Below are 23,194 nucleotides of genomic sequence, written 5' to 3' on the forward strand. Positions count from 1 at the left end.
TTAAAATTCACTTGGGAAACAATAAAATTGGCATAATTTATTTAACGTTAATCAGTGGTCGGGCTGTTTTTTATTTCCTTAATACGGTTCTTTTCTATTTTGGAAATTATTGCCAAGGCTACCAAGTAAATTCTGCTACCTCTTCTGTACCTCATGGAAACGTGCTGTGACAGGTGTTGGAGGTATTTGAGCCAGAAAGGCATTTTCCCTACAGAGTGGTGCCAGCCATACTGTATCAGTAACATTAAGTGCTTAGAAAACAGTCTTTATTTAGATAGGAAAAGAATCATGTTCTAGATTTTAAGTTTCTGTACTGATGCTTAGGAAAAAGCATAAGAAGCAATAGTTTATTTCAGATGTTTAAAAAATTTTTTTTATTTTTATAGCAGTTTTCTACGTTGTCAATTTACTTCTTACTTCTTAGGCTTATGTTGATTTTTAGGATTTCTGGAGCAGATGAACTCTAAATACACATTACTATCTGCTGTGAAATACTTTCCTAAAATACTACATAAGTGAGAAAGTGAAAATTTGTGACATGGTTACATACTAGCTCCTATCTTACAAATAGGTAGTATTGTTATCTTGCAAAAGTCAAAGTTTTGGTGAAGTGTTTGGAGCTTTTTCCATAGAAAATTGGTGGTAAATGGTGATTAAGTACCCTGGCCACTTTACTAATTAAACCAAATGTACATGTAGCTCCTCAGGCGGCCCACCTGGGACCCTGATGGCCAGAGGTTGCCTGGGAATGCATCATTTGAGCACCAAATGATATACTGATAAAGAAGTATTATAACTACAAAGCACCTTACAAGTATAAAGTACTATTATTAAGATATATAAAGTATGTATATTGTTGCTAAGTCCAGTATTAGTAAATTAGCATTCCACATTGATTGGATATAAGCCACTTACTACTTTAAGAGAAAAGATGTCTTTTCTTACTCTTAACTTCCCAATATTATATATTGTTTAACTAGGGAAATATTTTTTATTGGTTTACATACAACTACATTATAGATCTTTTTCAAAAGTAAAGTTTGTTTTAAAAGAGAAACCAAAGGCTGAAGTCTGAGAAGCATTTGAAGGGAACAACTTTTTCCTCTCCCTCTCCTCTCTCCCCTTTATATTCCTGTCTGGAATATAAACTGGAAGGCAGTTTATTCCTGTTAATAAGTAATGGGCACAGTGTGCCACTATTAAGGAGTTAACAGGAATATTAAACATGAGTAGATTTTAATCATAGGGATACAGTGTTTATAAGGATAAAAGCAAAAGTAACTCCTGTCCGTAATATAAATGTCTGCTTTGCTCCAAATTAGGACAGTGAGTTAGAGAAGCTGATTGCCATGTGCAGAAGGAGCTTATATTTTCATTTTTCAAATCTTGAGAAAAGATATAACCATAAATGTAATAGCATAGATAGATTACCAAAAGTAGAGGGGTTGCTGTCATGTCTAACTGATTGGAACTTTGGTTATGTTGGAGAAGTCATTCAATTAGAGTCTTTGGACAAGAGCTTATTTTCAAGTTTTTTTTGGGGGGGAAATTAATTCAGAAAAGGGATATTTAATATTTCTAAAGAAAATATGCTCACTAGTGAGAATGGACAAATGTTAACATTTTGACCTATTTGCCTCAGGACTTTTTTTTTTAAATAAAAAAAACAAAGCATTTCTAATGAAGTTAACTTTCCATTGTTCCCCTTCCCAATTCCATAACCCTTCCTTCCTACTCTCAAAGCCAATACCATCATAAATTTGGTGTGTATCCTTCCTATTCTTATACTTTATTATACAGATACATCTATAATATACAACATTGTTTTGTATGTTTTAAAAAATGTGTATAACCATATATGGTGTATCATTTTGCAACATGTATTGTTCCACTGTATATTATTTTCTAGATTGTTTTTTTACATTTATGACTCCCTTTTATTTGTTTGAGCTATTAACACTATTTAAATATTCTATTCCCATCATATGATTGTCACTCATTATCTATTCTTTCTCTTAATGTTTTCTTAGGCTTTTTGCTATTACAGTAAACAGTGTTGCAGAGAACAGTCTTATACCTGTTTCACTAAGCACATATTTGTAAGTGAGTTAAAGTAGCGTAGGCATGTGCCCAACAGTGGAATTACTAGATCCTAGGTGTGAGCTTTCACCTTACTGGGTATGGTCAGATAGTTCTCAAAGTGGTTGTATCACATTGCAGTCTCATTAGCAGCATATAAGAGGTCACCTCTTCCTACATCTACATCAAAGTCAGTCACCTTTGATTTTTGTAAATCTGGTTGGTTTGAAATGGCATATCACCATTTAAGCCTCAGGTGTCATATTTATGAAATAAATGTGATAATCCTACAACCTGATATTAAAATGCACTGCTATAAAACCTAATGTTAAGCTGAAGGTAGCATCTTTATCTAAAATTTCAGTCACTATTGGAAATCTTAATGATTTACTCATTGGTGTCCATCTACCCTGTCTAGAATGTAACCTCCATCAGAGCAGATACCTCACCTGTCTTGTTCTCAATTATAATCCTAGGACAATGCTGGTATATAGTAGAAATGCAATACTTAAATTGAATGTGTGAATGCTGAAGTTCATGCTGTCTAGACAAGCACTGTTGAGTTATAGCAGCAATTAGCCACATGTCGCTGTTGAGCGCTTAAAATGGGGCCAGTCTGATTTGAGATGTTCTGTAAGTGTAAAATATACACTGGATTTCAGAGACTAGTAGGAAAAAGGAATGTAAAATATCTCATTAATTTTTGTTAATGACATGTTGAAATGATATTTTAGATATGGGGGGATTAAAAGATTTCATTTATTTAATGTTATTAGAGAAATAACAAGGCCAAGAAGCCCCATGATCTGCTGTCTGTAAGCTGGAGAACCAAGAAAGCCAGTGGTATAACTTAGTCTGAGTCCCAAGGTCTGAGAATGGGGGGGAAGAAGGAGTGATGGTGTAAGTACCTGAGTCTGAAAGCCCAAGAACCAGGCACACCGGTGTCCTGGGGCAGGAGAAGATGGATGTCTCAGGTCAAGGAGGAAGTGGCTTTGCCCTTCTTCCACCTTTTTGTTCTATTCAGGTCCTTAATGGATTGGATGATGCCCACCGCATTGGTGAGGGTGATCTTTGCTCGGTCTACTGATTCCAATGCTAATCTTCCAGAGACACCCTCACAGACACATCCAGAAATAATAATTTACCAGCGGTCTGGGCATCCCTTAGGCCAGTATAGTTAACACATAAAGTTAATCATCACAATAGTCGACATAGAAAACTCAAGAAACTGAGTTCACCATGTATTTATAGAGTTCAGCAATCTTAACATCAAACCATTACAGAAAAATCAGTGTTATCCCTGTATCGTGGCAATAAATTGAAAATGTAATTTTGAAACAATATTATTCTTAGAAGCGAGAAAACTATAAAGTACCTACCGATAAAAATTAACAAAAAATGTGTAAGACTTTTATGAATAAAAATATAAAACTTCACTGAAGAACATAAAAGACCTTGAATAAGTGGAAAGAGATGCTCTGTTCATAAAGGGAAAGACTCAAAATCTTAAAGATGTCAGTTCTCCCAAATTAATCTGTAAATTTGATGTAATTCCAATTACATTATATCCAGGAGAGTTTAGAATCAGAAGCCAGAAGAGTGGTTCTAGAGAAAAATGGTTCTAGAATTCACTTGAGAGAGTGATGATAAATGAATAGCTAAAACAGTTTTGAAGGTGAAGGAAACGGAGAAGCTCTTCCTACCAGATGTCAAGGCTTAGCATAATTAAAACAGTATAGTATGTGGGCCAGGCCAGATCAATGGAAAGGTTCGAAAATCAAGATTTATTTGGGCACTTGTGTATGATTGAGGAGGCATCACATAAGAGTGGGGGAAAGAATGAACTATTCAATAAATGAAATGGTTTGGGATCATTGATTCTACATATGAGGGAAAATTGAAATTTTACCCCCGATCATATTCTAAAATAAATTCTAAATGTTTTATCTTAACATCAGTAATGAAACTCTAAAGTATTGGAAGACAATACAGGAGACTCTTAATGTCCCCACAGTAGGGTAGGCCTTCCCTATAAGACACAAAAATGATGTCATAAGTCATGAAGGAAAAATATAAATTTGACTGCATCAAAAAACTGGAGTATGCAAAAGAGACCATAAACAAAGTTAAGGTGTTTGAAATGCACATAACAAGGATTAATACTGCCTATATATGTAAAAAGTTTCTGCAGATCAATAATAATTTTTAAAACCCAATTGAAAATGGACGAAGGCTTCATTATTCATAGAAAACAAAATATATGAAAGGATAAGGGAAATGCAAAATAGGGCAAAATAGGACAAAATAGTGTTTTTTGCTCATCAATATTAAGTATTGGTGAGGTACGTAGTAGAGAAAATAACACAAATTGGTTCAACTTGAAGAACAGTTTGACAGTATCGTAAATCCTGTACGACCTACGGTTCTACTTGGGACTACATATCCTTCAGAAGGACAGGGATAATTGTGCAGCATTTTTTGTCAGAGTAAAACATTGGAAACAACTTAAATAAATATCCATCAGTAGAGAAATGGCTAAATAAAATGTACCTTCTTCATACCAAACAGAATTTTGTATCTGACCACCTGACATCTTCACTAGGATGTCAGAAAGTCATCTCAAAAACTAAACTGTGGATTTTCCTAAAAATCTATTCTCCTCATAGCCTTCCCCCTCTGATTATTGATGGCAACTTGCATCTTGCCTGTTGCTCAGATCAGAAACCGTGGCGTCATCCTTGGCTCCTCTCTCTCTCTCTCATATCTCACATCAGGAAGTCGTTTTGGCTCTGTACGCAGATTTATATCCTGGATCTGACTTTCCCCTTGGCACTGTCCACCATCACTTCTCCCCAGCTCCTAGATCACTAACTTCCTAACTGGTCACCCTGTTTTTACCCTTGTCCCTCTTAGTGTCTATTTCCAACATAGTATCCAGAATGATCTTTTTAAAATCTAAGTGAGATTGTGTCACACTTAGGTGCAGAATCCCATAAGCACTTTAGCCGTCTGAAAAAGCCAGGAGCCTCACGCTGGTGTCTCAGGCCCTGTCTGACCAGCTCCTTCTGCCTGACCCCGCCTCCTACTTCCCCTTACCCACTCCCTGGGCTGCACTGGCCTGCTTGCTGTCCTTGAACGCTGTGCCAGGTATGTTCCTACTGCACCGTCTTTGTTCTAGCTGTTTCCTCTCCCTCAGAGAGTCTTCCCTTGGAATCTACTGTGCATGACAGTCGATTCCATATGATTTTCTAGTTATATTTCTTATAGTTGGTAGTTATAAAGGTGATATTCAAAGCCTGTCCCATAGAGATAAAATAATGTCATTTCTGAGATACTAGAGTTAAGTTGTGAAAAACACAATAAGCAAGAAATCATGTACCGTATTTCATCAACTAAGATACATATTTTGGGGGCTGGCCTGGTGGCTCAGGCGATTGGAGCTCCGTGCTCCTAACTCCAAAGGCTGCTGCTTCGATTCCCACATGGGCCAGTGTCCTCTCAACCACAGGTTGCCGGTTCAACTCCCGCAAGGGATGGTGGGCTGCACCCCCTGCAACTAACAATAGCAACTGGACCTAGAGCTCAGCTGCGCCCTGCACAACTACAATTGAAAGGACAACAACTTGACTTGGAAAAAATCCTGGAAGTATACACTGTTCCCAAATAAAGTCCTGTTCCTCTTCCCCAATAAAATCTTAAAAAAAAGATACATGTTTTTTTACATAGTAACATCTCTGTAATTAGGAGGCATCTTACAAGCAGTATAATAACGCATTAGTTATTATTTTATTGGATATTTAGCATGCAGCACCTCAAACAAACAAAAGCCCAAGAAGTAATGTTGCCTTTTCCCTCTCCTCTCCCAAAAAGGCTGCACTGTTGACTGCCTTATAATTGGTATTCAACTGTTAACAGTTAATGCCTCTGGGAAGGGATCTTATTTCTCATTGTGCTATTTGGGTTATTATTTTATTTTTTAATGATGTGAGTGTATTCTTAAAAAAAAGAAATTGAATTTTGGTTTAATAATTTGAATAATTACAACAAAAGCATTTTCATCAGATAGTTATAAGAATTTAATAGATTCACATTTAAAATGCATACCATTTAATAAACGTTAAATAGACTTCACCCCTTCAAATCAAGGATATTGAAACATTCAAATCATATAAATAGTCTAAGAGATTTTCATATTCTAGTGTTCTATCCATAATTTATTTTTTAAATTGATTTTTTATTAAAGTATGCTTGACATACAATATTAGTTTCAGGTGTACAACATTGTGATTTGACATTGATATACCTTACGATGTGATCACCCCGATAAGTCTAGTAACCATCTGTCACCATACAAAGTTATTACGATATTACTGACTATTTTCCCTATGTTGTACTTTACATCCCCGTGGCTTATTTATAACTGGAAGTTTGAACCTCTTACTCCTCTTCACCTTTTTCATTCATTTCCCCCTCCCTTCTGACAACCATCAGTTTGTTCTTTGTATCAACAATGAGTCTTTCTGTTTTGTTTATTTGTTGGTTTTATTTTTTCAATTTCCACGTATAGGTGAAATTACACAGTATTTTTCTCTGACTTATTTCACTTAGCATAATACTTTCTAGGTCCATCCTGTTCTATCCATAATTTAAAAATGAGCTTTAAAGAGGCTTAAATTTCTATAATACTTTTTATGGTACAAAAGTTAGAATAAAATTAATATAGTAAAAATCACTTATTCAACATAATGGGGAGCAAGTTTCAGGTCACCTTTTCCTAGTAACTGTAAGTAAAGTGATTCACACCTAAGTGGTACACACTAATGGTACGTGTTTAGAAGTTTACCAGCCCAGCCCCACCCCCAAAATTACTCATCTGGGAATGAGGTCAGAAGACTGCTTACAAATTTTGAATGAAGTAAATAGATTGTAGCTTTTTTTATCCCTACCAGAAGGAAACTGTGTGCTATCTTTAGTTTTTCTTATGGTAGGGCTTTTCTCTACCGTTGTTTGTAAGTATTGCTCATTTCATCCCTACTCCTGCTGCGTAATAATTCGCTGCTTTTTCCTGTTTGCTTTTCTTGTTTTCTGTTGCTTTACCTCTCTCTCTCTCTCTGTGTCCTAGCTTTTTTCTGGAAAAGGCTGGACATTTTAGTCATTCATCACTATTCAGAGCTTCCAGTTGGAAAATGGAAGGTTGCACATTAAATGTAATCTTCAAGTTTTTAGTTCTGCTTGGCTGTTTTTATTAATGTTCACCACCCACAAGTTCCTTTTTCTTCTCTGCACCAGCAGTTTTATTTCCCACTTCCCTTTAAGAAAATAAAACATTTTAGTTTGGCATCATTCAGGATGCTGGAAGCATGAAATAAGTGGTTTAATGGAGGTTGACTATATTGTGGAGTGAATTCTGTATTTCTGTAATGACGTTGAAGGTTTGAAAGCGGTGTCTCATCATTTTAAATAAGATAAAATCTCCATCCTCTAGTTAGACGATATGCTTAATTTCTTCTCAAGTATTTATCAGAAGTTAAACATGAAATTTTTTTTTTTACTGGAAACGAAGAGCCCTCTCCTCTCCCCACCTTGGCCCTCTGGGATTCACCATGTCTTTTTCACTTTTAGATCCCTTCAAGGTCAAGCCCAATGACTGCCTTTGGTGTTCAAATAATACTTTTTGTTTTCTAATTTAGTTTTGTTGGGAATATTATGTCTCCCAAATAAAAAAATTCTTGGAGTTTAAATTTTAATTGAGTAATGGTTAAGCATAATTCTCACTGATAATAACTATTGAGAATTGAATTGAATCTGAGAAAATGGAAGGGTATTTTTGTCTAACCTTTCATTTAATATAAGATCATATATACATATACATATATATGTATGTGTGGATATGTACACGTATGTACACACACACACACACACACACACACACACACACAATCTCTGAGAGACTGACAGATTATATAAATAGAGACTTTCTCCAGGATCCTGTTTTCTGGTCCTCTTTTTTCCTGTGGAGGTTGAGTTCATTATAGGAGAGCACATAGAAGTGGCTCCTCTATAAATGGACCTCTAGCTCTGTCTTTTTTCCAAGTTCCAACCCCTCATTTAACTTCCTGTCCTCTACCTGGATGCTCTGTTGCTTCTTCAAACCTATTATTTCTAAAACTGGACTCGTTTTCCTTCGCACAAACTTGGTTCTTCTGGTTTTCCAGTTGTGGTTTATGTTAATCATTCTGCCCTCACCCAAAATGAAAAATTTGGAGTTCCTTTGATTCTTCTACTTTTTTATTTTATCCTATCTCTCAAATTTAACTGCTAGTTTCTATGAAAGATCCCTCTGCAATGTATGTGTCTATTCCCTTTTTTAAAATCTAAATGCCATAGCCTAGCTCAGGTCTCATTGCCTCTTGCCTGAAGTATATTTGCTTATTGATTATTCCCTTTATTTCCCTACTTGAGTCTATCTTGTTTATTTTACTGTTATACTCCTCTTCCTGAAGCATAGTACCTGCCTTTTTCCTTTCCTTGTTTCTTTTCTCTCCCTCTCGCTCCCTCCCTTCTCCCTCTCTCTCTCTCTCTCTCTCTCTCATTATTTATAAACAATGGAACAACTGGCAAATTTTGAATGAAGTAAATAGATTGTAGATCAGATAATAGTATTGTATCAGTGTTAATTTCCTGATTTTGATTCTTGTACTATGATTATATAAGAAACTGTCCTTGCATTTGGAAAATACAGATGGAAGTATTTAGGGGACACAGTATCTGTAACATACTCCCACTTTGGATGAAAAATCATATATACACATCAGGAAAAAATATATATATATATATATGGAGAGAAAGAATTATAAGATAAAGCAAATATGGGAAATTGATATTTGGGAAATCTGGTTGAAGCATATGTGTGAATTCTTTGTACTGTTTTTGTACTCTTTCTCTGAAATTATTTCAAAATAAAAAGTTTTGTCATTAGAGAGATAAGGAGAAATCTTCATACCTTCCCCTCAATTTTGCTGTGAACCTAAAAGTACTCTAAAAAAATAAAGTCTTAGTAAAAAATAAAAAGTCATTAGACTCATGGAAAGCATAACAGTGATTCTCTTAAGCAAATATACCAGTGTCATGTTTTGCTTACTGGATAAGTTTACTTCGGTTTATTCAACAAACATTTGTTAAGATTCTTACCATGTCTCAAAGGAGGTAACACGAATAAACATATAATAGAAAAAATTTTGAGATCGGAACAATGTTATCTCATTGTTTATACGGTCAAGTGGCCTGTGGCTTTGCTGCAGCTTTGACTTTACAAGGATCAGGACTCACAGGGAAGGGATGGGATAATCACCCCTTTAAAGTCACTTTAAAGTCACTCAGAATTCTCCTGTGTGTCCCTGGGTTTGCTACCTTACAGCCTTGGTTTATGCCTGTATTAAAGCTGCTAAAAGTTTATATCTGAGTTGCTGAATTCTATTTTCAGTTAACTGAGTGGGGATTCTTTTAAACCTTCCTAGGGGACCCAGGGGGAAGCTATAATATTATATTTTAGTATGTTGAGGATGAGGCTTGAGCCGCTGAACTCAAGACAATGGCTCAAAGCAAAACTTCCACAAATTGAATGCTGGAAGAAATTCTGATATGCTAAATTTGACAGTACCTGGTCTTGTCCATAAATCTATTTTGATGGCCAGTAGTTTCTGCATTTCTGAGTTATTCTTGTCACACTCACCCTGGTGGCGTCATTTAACTATGCCCATGGTATTGATGGCTGTCTGCAGTTGGCACCTCATAAAGTTTTACGCTGGCAGATGACTTTCAATTTAATTCAGTTCAGCAACTTGAGTTCCCACAAAGGAGCAAGCACTGATTTACACATTGGGTATGCAAAGATGAATATAGCACAGTCTGATAGAGCAAACAGACACGTAAGAAAAGTAATGGAACATACACTAGTAAGCACAGTTAGAAAGGACAGAAGTGGCACTGAGAAGGCACTAGGAAGGAGAAGGAGGAGGCCCAAAGCAGAAGAGGACACAGGTGTGAAAGGGCCACATCCTGTGTCCCTTCAGAGGAAGTCAGTGAGGAGGTCATTTTAAATTGGATGATCCAGAGCAGTGTATCAGTAAGATGATGAACAGCAAAAGAAAGTTTTCTGGGAAACAGGTATCTGAAGAGGGAAAAAATAGGGCTGTCATTTTTCATGTGAACCTTGTAGTACTTTGACTTTTGAAAACTACATACATATTGTTACTTTGTTAAATTTTTTTTCCCTTAAATCTTAAATTCTACTTACTCTTTTTGGCCAACTCAAGTGAAGCCTTTTTCATGCATTCTGTGCCGTAAGTAGACATGCACACCCCTTCATTTAAACCTACGCAGAAGTTCTTTAAAGTGCTTATACGACATTTACCATATTCTGGTTTTAGATTATTTGTTTACTTTTCATACCGCTCTACTGTATTATTAGATTTCTGAAAGCGGGAACTATTTGTCTCAAAACCTTCAGTGCTTATTAGTTCCTTACATGTAGTTGGAAAAATATAATTGCGGGTTTAACCTTGTTGTTTGTTAACTCACATTTTGGAGTCTCGGTGGCATGAAAATTCAAATGTTGTAACTTGAATCTATAGAGGTGCCAGCTGGTAAGCATTATTTTATGTATTTTTGTGAAAGTGTAGTTTATTAGAGCTCTAAAATCTGATTCTATGGATTTGGGTGGAATACTCTGGATTTAAGAGTACATTCTGGATTATGGAGAATAAGAATTTTTATTAGGAACTAGTTTCTCATTTGGATAGCTGTTGGTATTGGAAAGATTTATTTCTGTTGTTTATTTATTTATAGCCCAGAAGAACTCCTTTTACTTGATTCTAAGAGGACTGGTGTTCAGTGCATTTAATACTTGGCCATATTAGGGGATTAGTCATTTTAATATTTTAATCCCACGGTGACCAAACAATCAGAGTAATAGAAGTAGATTGCTTTTGAGGGAGCATTTGGTCTGCCCTCCTGGCTGTCTCCTAAGCAAGAGAATGCCTGGCTATTCTAAGCAGATGGTAGGGTAGGATTCTGTTAAAATAGCCCAGTCCCAGAGTCTTCCCCCACTTAAATCCATAGACTTCATCAACTCACCACGGTCCTTTCAGAGTTCAATTGATAAAACTAAACTTCCTCTGTTTAATTCAACCTTATTTTTATATCATTTTTCTCCTTATAAAGATGTTTTAAATACTATTTCAAGATATTCTTTAGCCCTATGACTCTTGCTAATTTATCCTTAGGTTGGTTAGGCCTGATTTTATATTTACAGAACTAGTACATTTTTTAGAGGTCAGTAGTGCAAATAATTCCCCCAAACCATTTGGCTGCTACCCAGTGTGGTAGAAGGGACTAGTTTAAAAAGTGCTACTTGTATTGCAAAACTGTGTTAAGACATATTAGATGATCTAAACGTACAAAGTAATTTGTAATGGCATTCACATTTTACCTAAATTGAAATAGCAATATAGGCCCCTTGGTAAAATGGCAAGTGGTAGGTACTGGCCAAAATGGAAAAATAATCTTAGACCTTACAAAAATAACAAGACAACTTCTCAAAAGACCTAGTGGATCAGATTCACATCTGCTGTCATGCGCTTCCAAAACCTCAGGAAAATAAACCCTGCTGAGGTTTTTAAAGTTGTAGACCATCAAGGACGGGAGAACAGTAGGAAAGACAATAACAACAAAACTTGGGAATTTGGAAAACAGAGCAGCAAATAATGTAACAGAACCCCAAGCCGGTTGTGGGGAAAGCCAAGAGTCAACCTTATTTATACCACAAAACCTCCCAAAAGACTGAAAAACCAACAGCATCAGTACCTGTGGAAGTGAGGCTGAAAGGTTTGCTGAACTTGGGAAGACTGGTTGAAATCTGTGTAAGGAGAGCTCAGATCCCCAGAACCCCTACCCTACGTCCCACAACTGGGTGATTATTCTTTCCCTACCTTGGCAAATACTGGAGAGGGAAGTGAGGCGCTCTGCACTCAGAAACACCAGGCACAGTTGGGGCAGATGATGAAAATATCCTATAATGAAAACAGGATGGCTAAGCTATGTAAGTGTGCTGAGACTCCCAGCCCTGACATCTCACTCTGCTTCCAGAAAGCTAGCAACCAGGCTTTTACTTCCTGGACAGAACATGAGAGGACCTTTCTCTGGAGAAATTGCTGAGTTCAAGTAGAAAGACCAACTTACATGGCCCAGCCAGGCAGTCCTCAGTGAAGCTCACAGTCACCAAACTCCACTCATGTGCTGAGAGCTTTCAGTCCATAAAAAGCAACACTCAGGGAGCTCTTAGAAATTAAATATATGATTAAAAAAAAAAAAAAGAAAAACCTCAGTAAAAAGTTTAGAAATTAAATAAGAAATCTCCCAGAAAGGACAAGAGAAAAAGAGATGCAAGATAATGAATTCCAACCCTGAATCCAGCATCTAGTCAGATTGTCAGCCAGGTGTGAGGGCAGAAAGAAGGCATGGGCAGAAATGCAAGATTTCAAGTACCCTTTTCTCAAGAAAGTGCTGGAGGATGTGCTCCATCAAAATGCGGAGTAAATGCAGGAAGAGGAGTACACGAGATGTAAGAAACATGGGAGCCATTGGAGGGGTGCAGAGAATCACCAGGATGATAGCGAAGGGCCATCGCAGGATGAAAACCACAGGCAGCAAATGCAGAATCTGGGTGAAATTTCTTCAGGAAGATGAAATCAAAGGAATGTCTGAATACCTGAGAATGCCTTGGGAAAAGATCTAGACCACGGGTCAATCTGGTCCACCGTCTGCTTTTTAAATACAATTTTATTTGACCACAGCTGTACCCTTTTATTTATACATGGTCTATGGCTGCCTTTGCACCACAAGCCAGAGTTGAATAGTTGCAACAGAGACCACATAGCCTGCAAAGTCGAAGTCTTCTATCTGGCCCTTTAAGAAACAGTTTGCAGACTTGATCTAGAGAATTGATTCTAGACCCTTGGCCATGAGTTTGTGGTTGAATTAGTTATGTGTCCATAGAAAGCCATGCTCAATCCAGGGAGAACAGAAATTGGCAGGAAAGAAAAAGCCATGATTTACTACATGGCTTAGTTCTGAATATATTTCTATGATTATAATAATGGAAATGTCAAATATTGTGCTGATTAAAATGACCATGCAACTGCATTGGGAAGGCGGGAAGGATGTGCCTGTGTAGTGGGACTAAGAAGAGGAAAGAGCTTAATCCTCGTCTTCCATGGTGGGAAGTCATAGTAGATAAGCCCTAAAACTAAAGAAGAAGCATGGTGGTAAATACCGAGATAATTGACTAAATGAGGTAAAAATCAGTTCCTTTGGAGAGGGAGAAATGAAGAGCAGAGGAACAGGGACTGCTATTTTTCATACAAACAAACCTTTTCTAGACTTTTTAACCATGTACCTTTATAACTTTGATGAAGGGAAAAAATAAAGAAAACCCCCCCACAAAATTGGAAAACAAAGAAGAAAAATTCTTTCTCAAGGTCAACAAATATGCTGTCCTTACTCATGCTGCCCTTTCCTGTTCTTTCCTCCAGTGGATATTTATCACTAATTACTCCAGTCTGTTTATTGTCTATTGAGTCAGGACAGAGTTACAGAATATTCAGATCATGTTCCATCAACCACTCCCAATCAGTAAGAGTTGGCTTTGTTCATGAAACCAAAATCAATGACGTAATTAGCAAAAAAGGCACCAGTTTATGGGGATCCTATCTAGTTCACAGACTTTCCCAGCAAAAGAGCATTATTTGGCCTAGCATTTGACTGTTGTAATTCAGTGTCCTAAAGTAGCTGCCTTCTAAAACGTCATCTGTTCTAAAGACCACTCCTACTTAACCCACAAACATGCGAAGACAGTTATTTCTCAATAATTATTCATACATATAGGATAATCTCATAGTATGTTTCCAGCATCTAGCACTGGACCGAACATGAACAGGCTAGTCAATGTTTAAATGAGTGAATGAATGAATGAACCCAGTTATGTAATCAACAACAATTGAAAAAACAAAAACCCAAGGTAACTTAAGCTGAAGAAACCAACCCATGTGAAAGCAAAAGGGGATTCCATAACTTTCTTCAGCTTTTCGGTCACCACAGCTAAATTGTGGTTCTGAATGATTTTGACTTCTGAGTTAAAGTAGTTTTTTGCCCTTTTTTTTCCTAACTCTTAATAGGATCTTTCCAATCAAAGATGTTCCCCTGGAGACGGATGACCTTTCTGATTGGCTCTATCAACGTTTTATTGAAAAAGAGGATCTCTTATCGCATTTTTATGAAACAGGTACACAATATTTTATCACATACCTTCCTGAAGTTACTGATAGTTCCAAAGATATACTTTGGGGGAGATAACCATTTTTTCTTTTTGATTCTTCAGATACCCTAAAGGAATTGAAGTATTTCTATATTTTAAAATTTCAGCTTAGAACTTTCATAAAGACAAATTTATATTAAATTTATTCAGCCAGTGTGCAAAGATTGAATGATGAGTAAAACGTTGGACAATGGATCTAATTCAAGAGAGTACACAGTCTGCCAAAGATTGCAATCATACGTATACAATTATATGGGCTGTTTTATGAAATAGCAAGTAACCTTCATGTTTTGGCATTATACTTGGTTGTTGAAGTAATACCGTCGTCTAGGAGTCATTTGAGATCACTTGTAACTGCCTTTTTATATGCTTATGTTTTCTTTACATATAGGGATAAAGTTCACTTTTTAGTCTTCACAGGTACAACCTTATACTGTTCTCCTTGGTAGAAAAAAGTGTATTTCCCCTAAGGTCCCTTTTCCATACTTAACATTTTCTATGTACTATGAAAACTACAGTGCAGTAAAAAAAAGACATAGCACGGAGAGGAGGAAGAGGAAGAAAGCAGGTTAAGAAAAAAAGGAAATTAGCATTTGTAGAACCCCAAGCACTACCAAAGTGCTTTCACAAATAGTGACCTGTAGACCTATTTTCTAGAGGTTACGCTACTACCATAGGGAAAAAAGAAAGTAAAGAGAAAGTTCTCCCAGGTCTGAGGATAACCAGGTAATTTTAGATTAACAGAAGGTGCTGTTTTCTTCCCACTGAGGATGTTTTTTCAGACATAATTAAATTTCATGTTAAACCAGATTGTCAAAGGCCTGATGTTGAGCAAAGGCTGATGCTGTGAATTCCCTGTAGTACTTTTGTTTTTGTGCTCAGGATTGGTTCGCTTTGCCCTCTGTTTCCTTCCTGGTCTTAACTTGCTGACTCTGGGGCTGTGGAGTAGTGCATATTATTACATGACAGGAGCTGGACACTGCGTGTGTCTTTAGAATTCCTCGTAAGACTCATTGAATAAGGTGTGCCTCTCCACATGTGCAATCCTTGGTCTTACTCTTGAATTTTCCTGAAAGATAAGACAGGATGTACATGTAAGAAGGCATGAGGCGATTAAGAAACTACCCTGTTTCCCCAAAAAAATAAGACCTAGCCAGACAATCAACTCTAATGCATCTTTTGGAGCAAAAGTTAATAATAAGACCCGGTACTGTATTGTATTATATTGTATTGTATTGTATTGTATTGTATTGTATTGTATTATGTTATATATCATATTACATTTATCATATATTTATCATATTATATTTATTATATTATATGACCCGGTCTTATAGTAAAATAAGATCGCAAAAAACGCATTAGAGCTGATTGTCTGGCTAGGTCTTATTTTCGGGGAAACAGGGTAACAAGATTTCTCTTTCAGTCTCAGTCTCTTGCTTTATGATATTTGGCCTCAATTGTAGCAGCAATAATGGAAGCTTCTTTTTAAAAAGAAAAGTATTTGCATAACAGACCTTGAAACTTTAAAAGTGTTCTCTGTAAATTGCTTGTGAGAAGCAAATCCCCCTCCTGAATCAGCTTAGGGTAGGGGATTATCAGCAAGGACACAGACTATTTGAAATGCTGCAGTGTTATCAAGATGACCTTAGGTAATATTGCCCTGAAGTGGGCCAGCTTTCCTACCAGAAATCTGTTTACTTTGAGTTTCCTTTTTGTTATTAAGGAAACGCATTCATTTTTATTATTAAGGAAATTTATTATTCCTTTTTATTATTAAGATATATTTCATAAATCATTGCCTTTTGAAAATATCAGTGATTTACAACCACTTTTTTGTGGCAAAGACAATTAACTTGTAAGTAGAGGAATTAGTATAAGTTATGGTCTTTTGCGAAGTATTTAATACCAATTTTGCACATCTTGTGTCCTGGCCACTGTGGAAATCTCTAAGGATACAGTGGGAAACAGACCATCCAGAGTTCCTGCTCGCATGCAGTTTATATTCCATCGGGAGACAATCTGTAGAAAAAAAAAAAAAAAAAAGATAGATCCGGGATCATTACAGGTTGTAGAAAGTGCTGAGAAGGAAGTGAACATGGAGATGAGAGTGACTGACGGGGAGGCAGGTGCTATTGTTTCTGATGCTGGAAGAGTGCACATGCCCCTGCCATTCACTGGCGTGCAGAAGGAGCGCCACAGGCAGAGAGAACAGAAGTAAACGCTCAGAGACAGGAAAGGGCTCAGCACTTTGAAAATTGTGTTTCAAAGATCTCTATTCAAGATCAATGGGAAGTCAGAGAAGATGCTCCAAAAAACAAAAACTCTAGTCAAAGTAATATTCAACTTTTGCTCCAGGAGACTTATCACCACAATAAAGCAAAGTAATATTTCTGTCTTGTCTTTTAGGGGCTTTTCCACCTCCCAAGGGCCACAAGGAAGCCGTTTCCAGGGAGATGACCCTCAGCAACATGTGGATCTTTCTCATACAGTCTTTTGCATTTTTGTCAGGCTACATGTGGTACAACATCATTCAGTATTTTTACCATTGCCTGTTTTAGGAATTGACTTGGACTCATCAAGGTCACCATAGGAGTTCAGACTTTCATGAGTGTGCATTATTTTACATGTGCAAATCAGAATATAAAAAGGAAAAAAAAAGGAAATTCCATGGATGGATTAATGTTTATCCCCCTTTGGGATATTTTAAAACTCTGCTAAAATGAAGATCAGTAATATAATGACCTGCTAATATGTTTTAAGGACTTTTCATGTTTTAAAAAGATACATTCTAGCACACATTTAAGCAAACATCACATTTGGAGGAGGGGAAATCATAAAATCATCCTAGAAGACTGAGAGAAATTCTGTTGCCACCAGACATACTTGATACCCTAGTTCAAGCTAAGAAAGCTGTATTCGTCCTCTTAGCTAGTAGTCTCTGTTAGGGCAGTGCTGTGGGGCACCCTCCTTTCCGCCAGCTCTTGCTGCGTTACTGGTAACCTGGAGCGGGGCTGCTCAGCATCTTCTGAAGAACTGTGTCCCTGTCATTTGCGGTGGCTCGTCAGTCCTCAACAACTCAGTGTCACGCGTGCTCTGGGGGGGAAAGCAATGTCCAGTGGACACATCCCGGTACTAGAATGCGCTCTTTAAAAAGGCTAGCTCAGTCTGACACAGTGTTTACAGGCACTCGTGCTTTCCCTTGTATGAGGGCGTCACTTGCCTTCTTTTGTATAGAAGGCATATTGTAGATTGATAATTGTCTTTTACAAAATGCACTTTGATCAGATGCATCTATAGCAAAGGATTAGTAGCATAGCCTGAGAACAAATGTGAGCATAATCAGTGAGAAGCCGTCTTGTCTGCGTGTTTATCTGTTTTGCAGATGCTCTGCAGCGCCTCCCCGAACTGGGGCCACAGTGAGGTGAGGCTTCCGTCTGGCTCAGAGGCTTTTTTTTTTTTTGGCATATTAGCACCAATGCATTTGGGGATGGTTGAAATAAATTAATGAGAAACATTTAAATGATTAAGGTGAAATAGGCTAGTTTATTAGAAAAATAAGAGCTACAGCCAGACACTGGCTTAAAACGGTGACAGGTTCTCACATGGCACCCCCAGAACCTGTCACATCAAGGAGCTGCCCATGTCAGAGCGGTGTGACCAGGAGTGATACCATCACACAAGGCTTTCCAGTCTCTTCCAGTTGCTTTTGAAGAGGACAAAGTCAAGTGTCTGTTTCTAGAAAACACATTGTTTTTTTGTTTGTTTGTTTTTTTGTATTTGTCACTGTTCATGCGATTTACCTCACAGTAGAACCAAACTCTTCTCAAAAAGTGCCAGCACCACATCAGCCCATCATGGGCGCGCCAGTGCTGAGAAAGGGCGTGGGCTGTGGTTTGGGACTGGAAGACTCGTACGATCCTAGGAAGTCAGTTTTCTGTGACATGAGCACTGTAGAATCCCCTGTTGTGGCTAATCATACAAATGACAATTTTGAGAAGTAGGCCGGAAAATAAAAGTAAAGGCTGATGTTTTCTGTTTTTCAATAAACCAAAAAAAACTGAGAAGATGTGAATTTTCTCCCAGTGACGTGGGAAGGGCAAGCAACACCAAATAAAAGACACAGCAGCTTCATCTTTACGTTAACTCAGCGCACGTATGAAAGAGAAGGATGTGTTAACTGGGATACCTCACTGATTATACGACTACTGGGGAAACGCAGAGGACAGTGTTACTGTGTTTGGTCTGGTCATGGTTGTTATAAGATGCCTTTTTTTTTTCTTTCAATCTAAGCATTTCATTGTGTGTTTTACAGTGGCAGTGAGTAGGTGAAACCAATCTCAATTGAGAGGTACGGGTGACAATAGGAAGCCAAGTAGAAGCTTAAAGGTAGCCTCTGTTTGAGGCCCAGCAAATTCTACTAGGTTACAAGGTGAACTGAAGTTGTTCATTTGAGAGATGAGTCAGCCGCCGGGGGAATAAGGTATAAGTTGCTCACTGTCAAACATGACGTGCGCAGTTCTAGCTATTAGACTGTTTCCTCATTGCTAAGCAAGCGCAGGTAGAGTGGCCAGTCCTGTCTGTCTCTCTGTCACACACACACATACCACACGCATACATGCCTACACGGATATGGTTTAAGGCCACTTTTGTCATCACTGTGCCCCAAAGGAACATGATATTGTTTCATGTACTGTACACATTAAGCGAACTATTCTATAAGATGCTTTACTTTTCAAGCGCAGTCATTTCAACAGGCTAGTGACAAATACCAATAGATATGTGAGTTAATTTTTGAAAGTAGGTCTGTGAGCTGTCAGTAGATGTGTGTTTGATCTGCCCTCTCCCTCTTTGATTCTTTATCAACATGTTTTCTCTCTTCTGTCAGCAAACTCTGCTTGTTTGAGAGTATCGCTCATGCTTTCCTAGTGGTAACTGGAGTTCTGCTTGCGCTAGGAAACGTGAAGAGAGAATCAGTGTTCTTGAATGGCAATCAGGGAAGCAGCAATATACCACTATACAGAACTGAATAAAAAATCCTAATTTGTACTGTCTTTGCAAAGTGAGACGAAAAGAGTTTTATCAAATATACATTTTGTCTAGGGGAAAGAAAATAACACTGTGCCAGTTTTATACCAGTAGCTTGCAGAATCTCAGCACTTCTTGGTCTCAGCTGATATGCCTGGATTCCCATAGCAGACAGGGTTGCGAACTCCCTGCTGGGTCCTGGTCTCAGCGAGTCACAGTGATGGAGCCACTGCTTGGCCTCAGGCAGGCGCAGTGATTCCAGAAGTGACCACCTCAGCAGTTCAGAAACCATTATTGGGGTTGAAATATACAGATATTGTGGAGAAACCCAAACGCCAGTGGAAGTTAAAGACAAACTACAGAATGGAAATGATGTTTTGGGTGGGCAAAAAAACTAGTTGAGAATCTAAATAGTAGATTTAAAAAAAAAAAAAAAAAAAAGGTTAGCTGTGAATTTAAATCTGTTATCTGTCATATCTTAATATGACAACCAACCCTTAATTTTCCACAGTAAAGGAACTAGAGATTACTGGATCATTGTTCCACTAATATGTCATAGTAAGCCAAAACCTAATTGTATTTAGGAGTTTGAATTGTTCTCATCAAACTTTTCTTTCCTAGGGATAATTTTTAAAATGATTGAGTTGTTTCTTAGTTTCTCTTGCCTATATATTTGTGACTGTGTTAATGAGTAGTGAAAAGATTTGGAAAGAGCTTCAGGAGAAGGAATCACAAAAGCCTAAATAATGAATAGGCTACAAAAGGAATCCCTAAATAATCAAGAGTTGGCGGGTGTTGCGATTGTTCTGAAATGTTCTTATGCAAATGAAGTGTTAAATCACCAAATGTAAACCTCAGAACATCATGCTGTGTTCATATCGTTTGGATCCATGTTAAGAATGCCTTTTCATTCTGTACTCTTGTTACTTGTGGATTTGTCTTAGTAACGTTTTTTGACAATCACTTCCCTAAAGACTCTTCTGAACTAGTGGGACCTGGTTATAGTCATAGAACATAGTCTTTAATCATGGATAGTCTTCTTGGATTCTTTTTATATTTAAGAAAATTTTATTTGTGCTGCTGCATAGGAAGAGTTAGTTATTTTCTTCATTACGCAGGACTTTACTCCAGAGTTACCATTACGAGCGTACCAGCTCTGGTCCACCAAGGATGGATAAAAATGGTTAGTCTTACATTTTGCCATGTAGTGCTGTGAACCTTGCTTCTGGTAACATGAAAGGTAAAGTCAAAGGAGCACTGAGCAGCAGGTATATTGACTCATTTGATGATGGGGTAAAGACTAATATGTTTGGGACCAAAACCACCTAACTTGGACATTGCTAGATCACAAAGGGGCTAGGTATTCTCTGGAGCGGTCCCTAGTTGGTGCTTTATTGTGATCGTTTTGCATTGAGCCCCAACAATTAGGAACTGGACCCTGGGACTGAGCTGAGGGTGCTGAACTGTTGGGGGAGGGTGACTGTGGCCATACGGAAGATAAAATATGGGTTTTTCTGCAAAATTTCCATTTGAGGATTTTTACATTTAGTATTTTTTTAAAACAGTTTAAACAACAAAAAAAAACCTACGTATTCTCGTTGCAAAGTATGCACACATATTTTGAATGGCTTTATTTTTATTGTGTAAAACTGTTGAACACGGCTGTGATGCACACATCTTTACATGTAAGGAGTCTATGCATTTTACAGTAACTTTTGTTACGTTGGGTAATGAAACAGTTATACATTGAACTGCCATTATTTTAAGTGCTTTCATTTTTCTTTACAGTTATCACACAATTGTATTTATTTTATAGAGATGGATTTTGTTTTCCTGATGCCATAATGTTTACTTGGGCATGGTGACCTGTCTTTCTTTCTTTGTGTATCTGCATGTTGTAATGTATGATAAGAATGAATGTAAAGGCTGTGGCAACTGTAATTTTTGTAAAGGGCTGGTCACACGTGGATCTGGTTTATGAATGCACTGGGATTATTTTAGTAACCAGATCACCTTTTCAGAAATTGAGATGTGAACACCAAAAGAAGCATTTTCTCAACAAAAAATTAATAGCTGGTTCTATTTTTTTTAACCTAGAAAAAAATAAAGTTGATTTTTTTCAAGTAAAGTGCTTTTAATTCTTAGTAGTGGGGATGGGGTGTTTGTGTTTTACTGGAGCTATTTTGGCATTGGCATTTGTAGACGTGTACTTAGAACTCACCATGGCAGGTGGATGCTGAGGGCAAACTGAAAAATCAAATGAAAAAACATTGTTCCTCCTTTGGTTTTAAACTATCCCCCCCCCCCCCCCTTATTCTTCTCATCTAGTGGTACACTGGTAAATGTTGCTGCTCTCCTGGAAAAAAAAGTTATGTATACAGGCATACATAAGTTTGTTATAAATTTTGCTGATAGCAAGGATGTATAGCAAGTGATAATAAAATATACTTTATTATAAATTCTGTATAGCCAATTGATTCTCCCAGGACGCTTTAACTGATTTTTGCTGAACTCTTGTAGCCAACCTTTGACTGCAACTCAACCATGATTTGAAAACTGGAATTACACCCTAATCCTGAAATTTCTCAAATTTATTGTCATTCAATCTGATATGTGATCTACTGTTAAATTATTTGTTAGCCTGGTACAAATTATACTCATTAAAGTGAACCACTTTTAGCTTCAGCACCAATTGTAAACTTACATAATTGATTTTTAATAACAGTCAATTAACAACTGGCAAAATTCGAAAACTTAAACAATCAGCTCTCTTGAGCTGGTAGGAGCTGTCTCCAGCACACCACTGCCCTGTTCTGTATTTGGGGATTTTTAATTGTTGGTGTTGAATAAACTTTTCACAATGAATCACTCACTCCCTGCTCTCAGGAAATTCCTATCGCTGACCCTGGCAGAGGCTTTAAAGGGTGAGAAGGCATTAACATCAGTCCACAGAGCATGCTTTTGATTTGAAGAATTTGACGAAAGCCAAGTTTTCCTGGAGTGCATGGAAAGCTTGCATATTTCTAAAGTTGGCTCTATGCTTTCATTTCTCAAAGTAAATGGACACAGGCGTCTCTAAGATTTTGTTTTGAGCATTTAAGACATTTATTTCGATATTTGTAGAATGTTTGATCCCACTGAAGATTTTTAAATTCATTAAAATATCTTACACAATCTACCAAATAAGTTAAATAGTTACAGTTCAGTCTACCTCTTCTGTTTTCTATGTGGGTTTAGGCTGCTGTTTTTGGTGAGGTTATACATTTTTTCCCCCTAGGAGTGGTTTCTGTAGAAGACGAGGAACAAACTGGGGGAAGGGCCTGAAAGCAAATTTGAAGCACTCAGAGATCTATTGTTGACCAGCCCTATTCCTTATAAGTTGGGGAGAAAAAAAAAGCCATTGTTTATAATTTCCACTTAATATGAAAATGTTTGTTTTAAAAATGTTTCCTCCTGCTGGAAAACAATGTATTTTTAAAGGGAAAATAAATTCCTCTTTCGGCTATAAGAAAAAGTCAGCTGTATGAGCAGGTGTGACCATAGCATAACATGCTGATATGATATAAATCAATAAATTTTTACCTCTCAGGACTTGGATAACCTTTTTCTTACCTCTTAAAGGCTTGAGAAACATTAAATATTAATAATCCAGATTCAAATGGAACATTGGGAGGAGGGTTGGCTAACCGCTGAAAGGAGACAGGCTTCTTTCAT

The 23,194-nt window shown here is 37.3% G+C and overlaps 1 protein-coding gene across 5 annotated transcripts in view; it reads left to right on the forward strand.

The window, feature by feature from the left end:
* Positions 1 to 23,071, forward strand: part of LPGAT1 (lysophosphatidylglycerol acyltransferase 1) — a 99,946-nt gene extending 76,875 nt beyond the window's left edge. For all 5 annotated transcript variants that reach the window (XM_074322430.1, XM_074322427.1, XM_074322426.1 and 2 more), the window contains 2 exons: positions 14,313 to 14,419; positions 16,862 to 23,071. In XM_074322430.1, coding sequence (XP_074178531.1) covers positions 14,313 to 14,419; positions 16,862 to 17,013 — 259 coding nt within the window. In that variant the 3' untranslated portion in view covers positions 17,014 to 23,071. The remainder of the gene's footprint in view (positions 1 to 14,312; positions 14,420 to 16,861) is intronic.
* Positions 23,072 to 23,194: the final 123 nt, after the last annotated feature.

This window comes from Rhinolophus sinicus, linkage group LG17, assembly GCF_036562045.2.
Source record: "Rhinolophus sinicus isolate RSC01 linkage group LG17, ASM3656204v1, whole genome shotgun sequence".
Classification (NCBI taxonomy): Eukaryota; Metazoa; Chordata; class Mammalia; order Chiroptera; family Rhinolophidae; genus Rhinolophus; species Rhinolophus sinicus.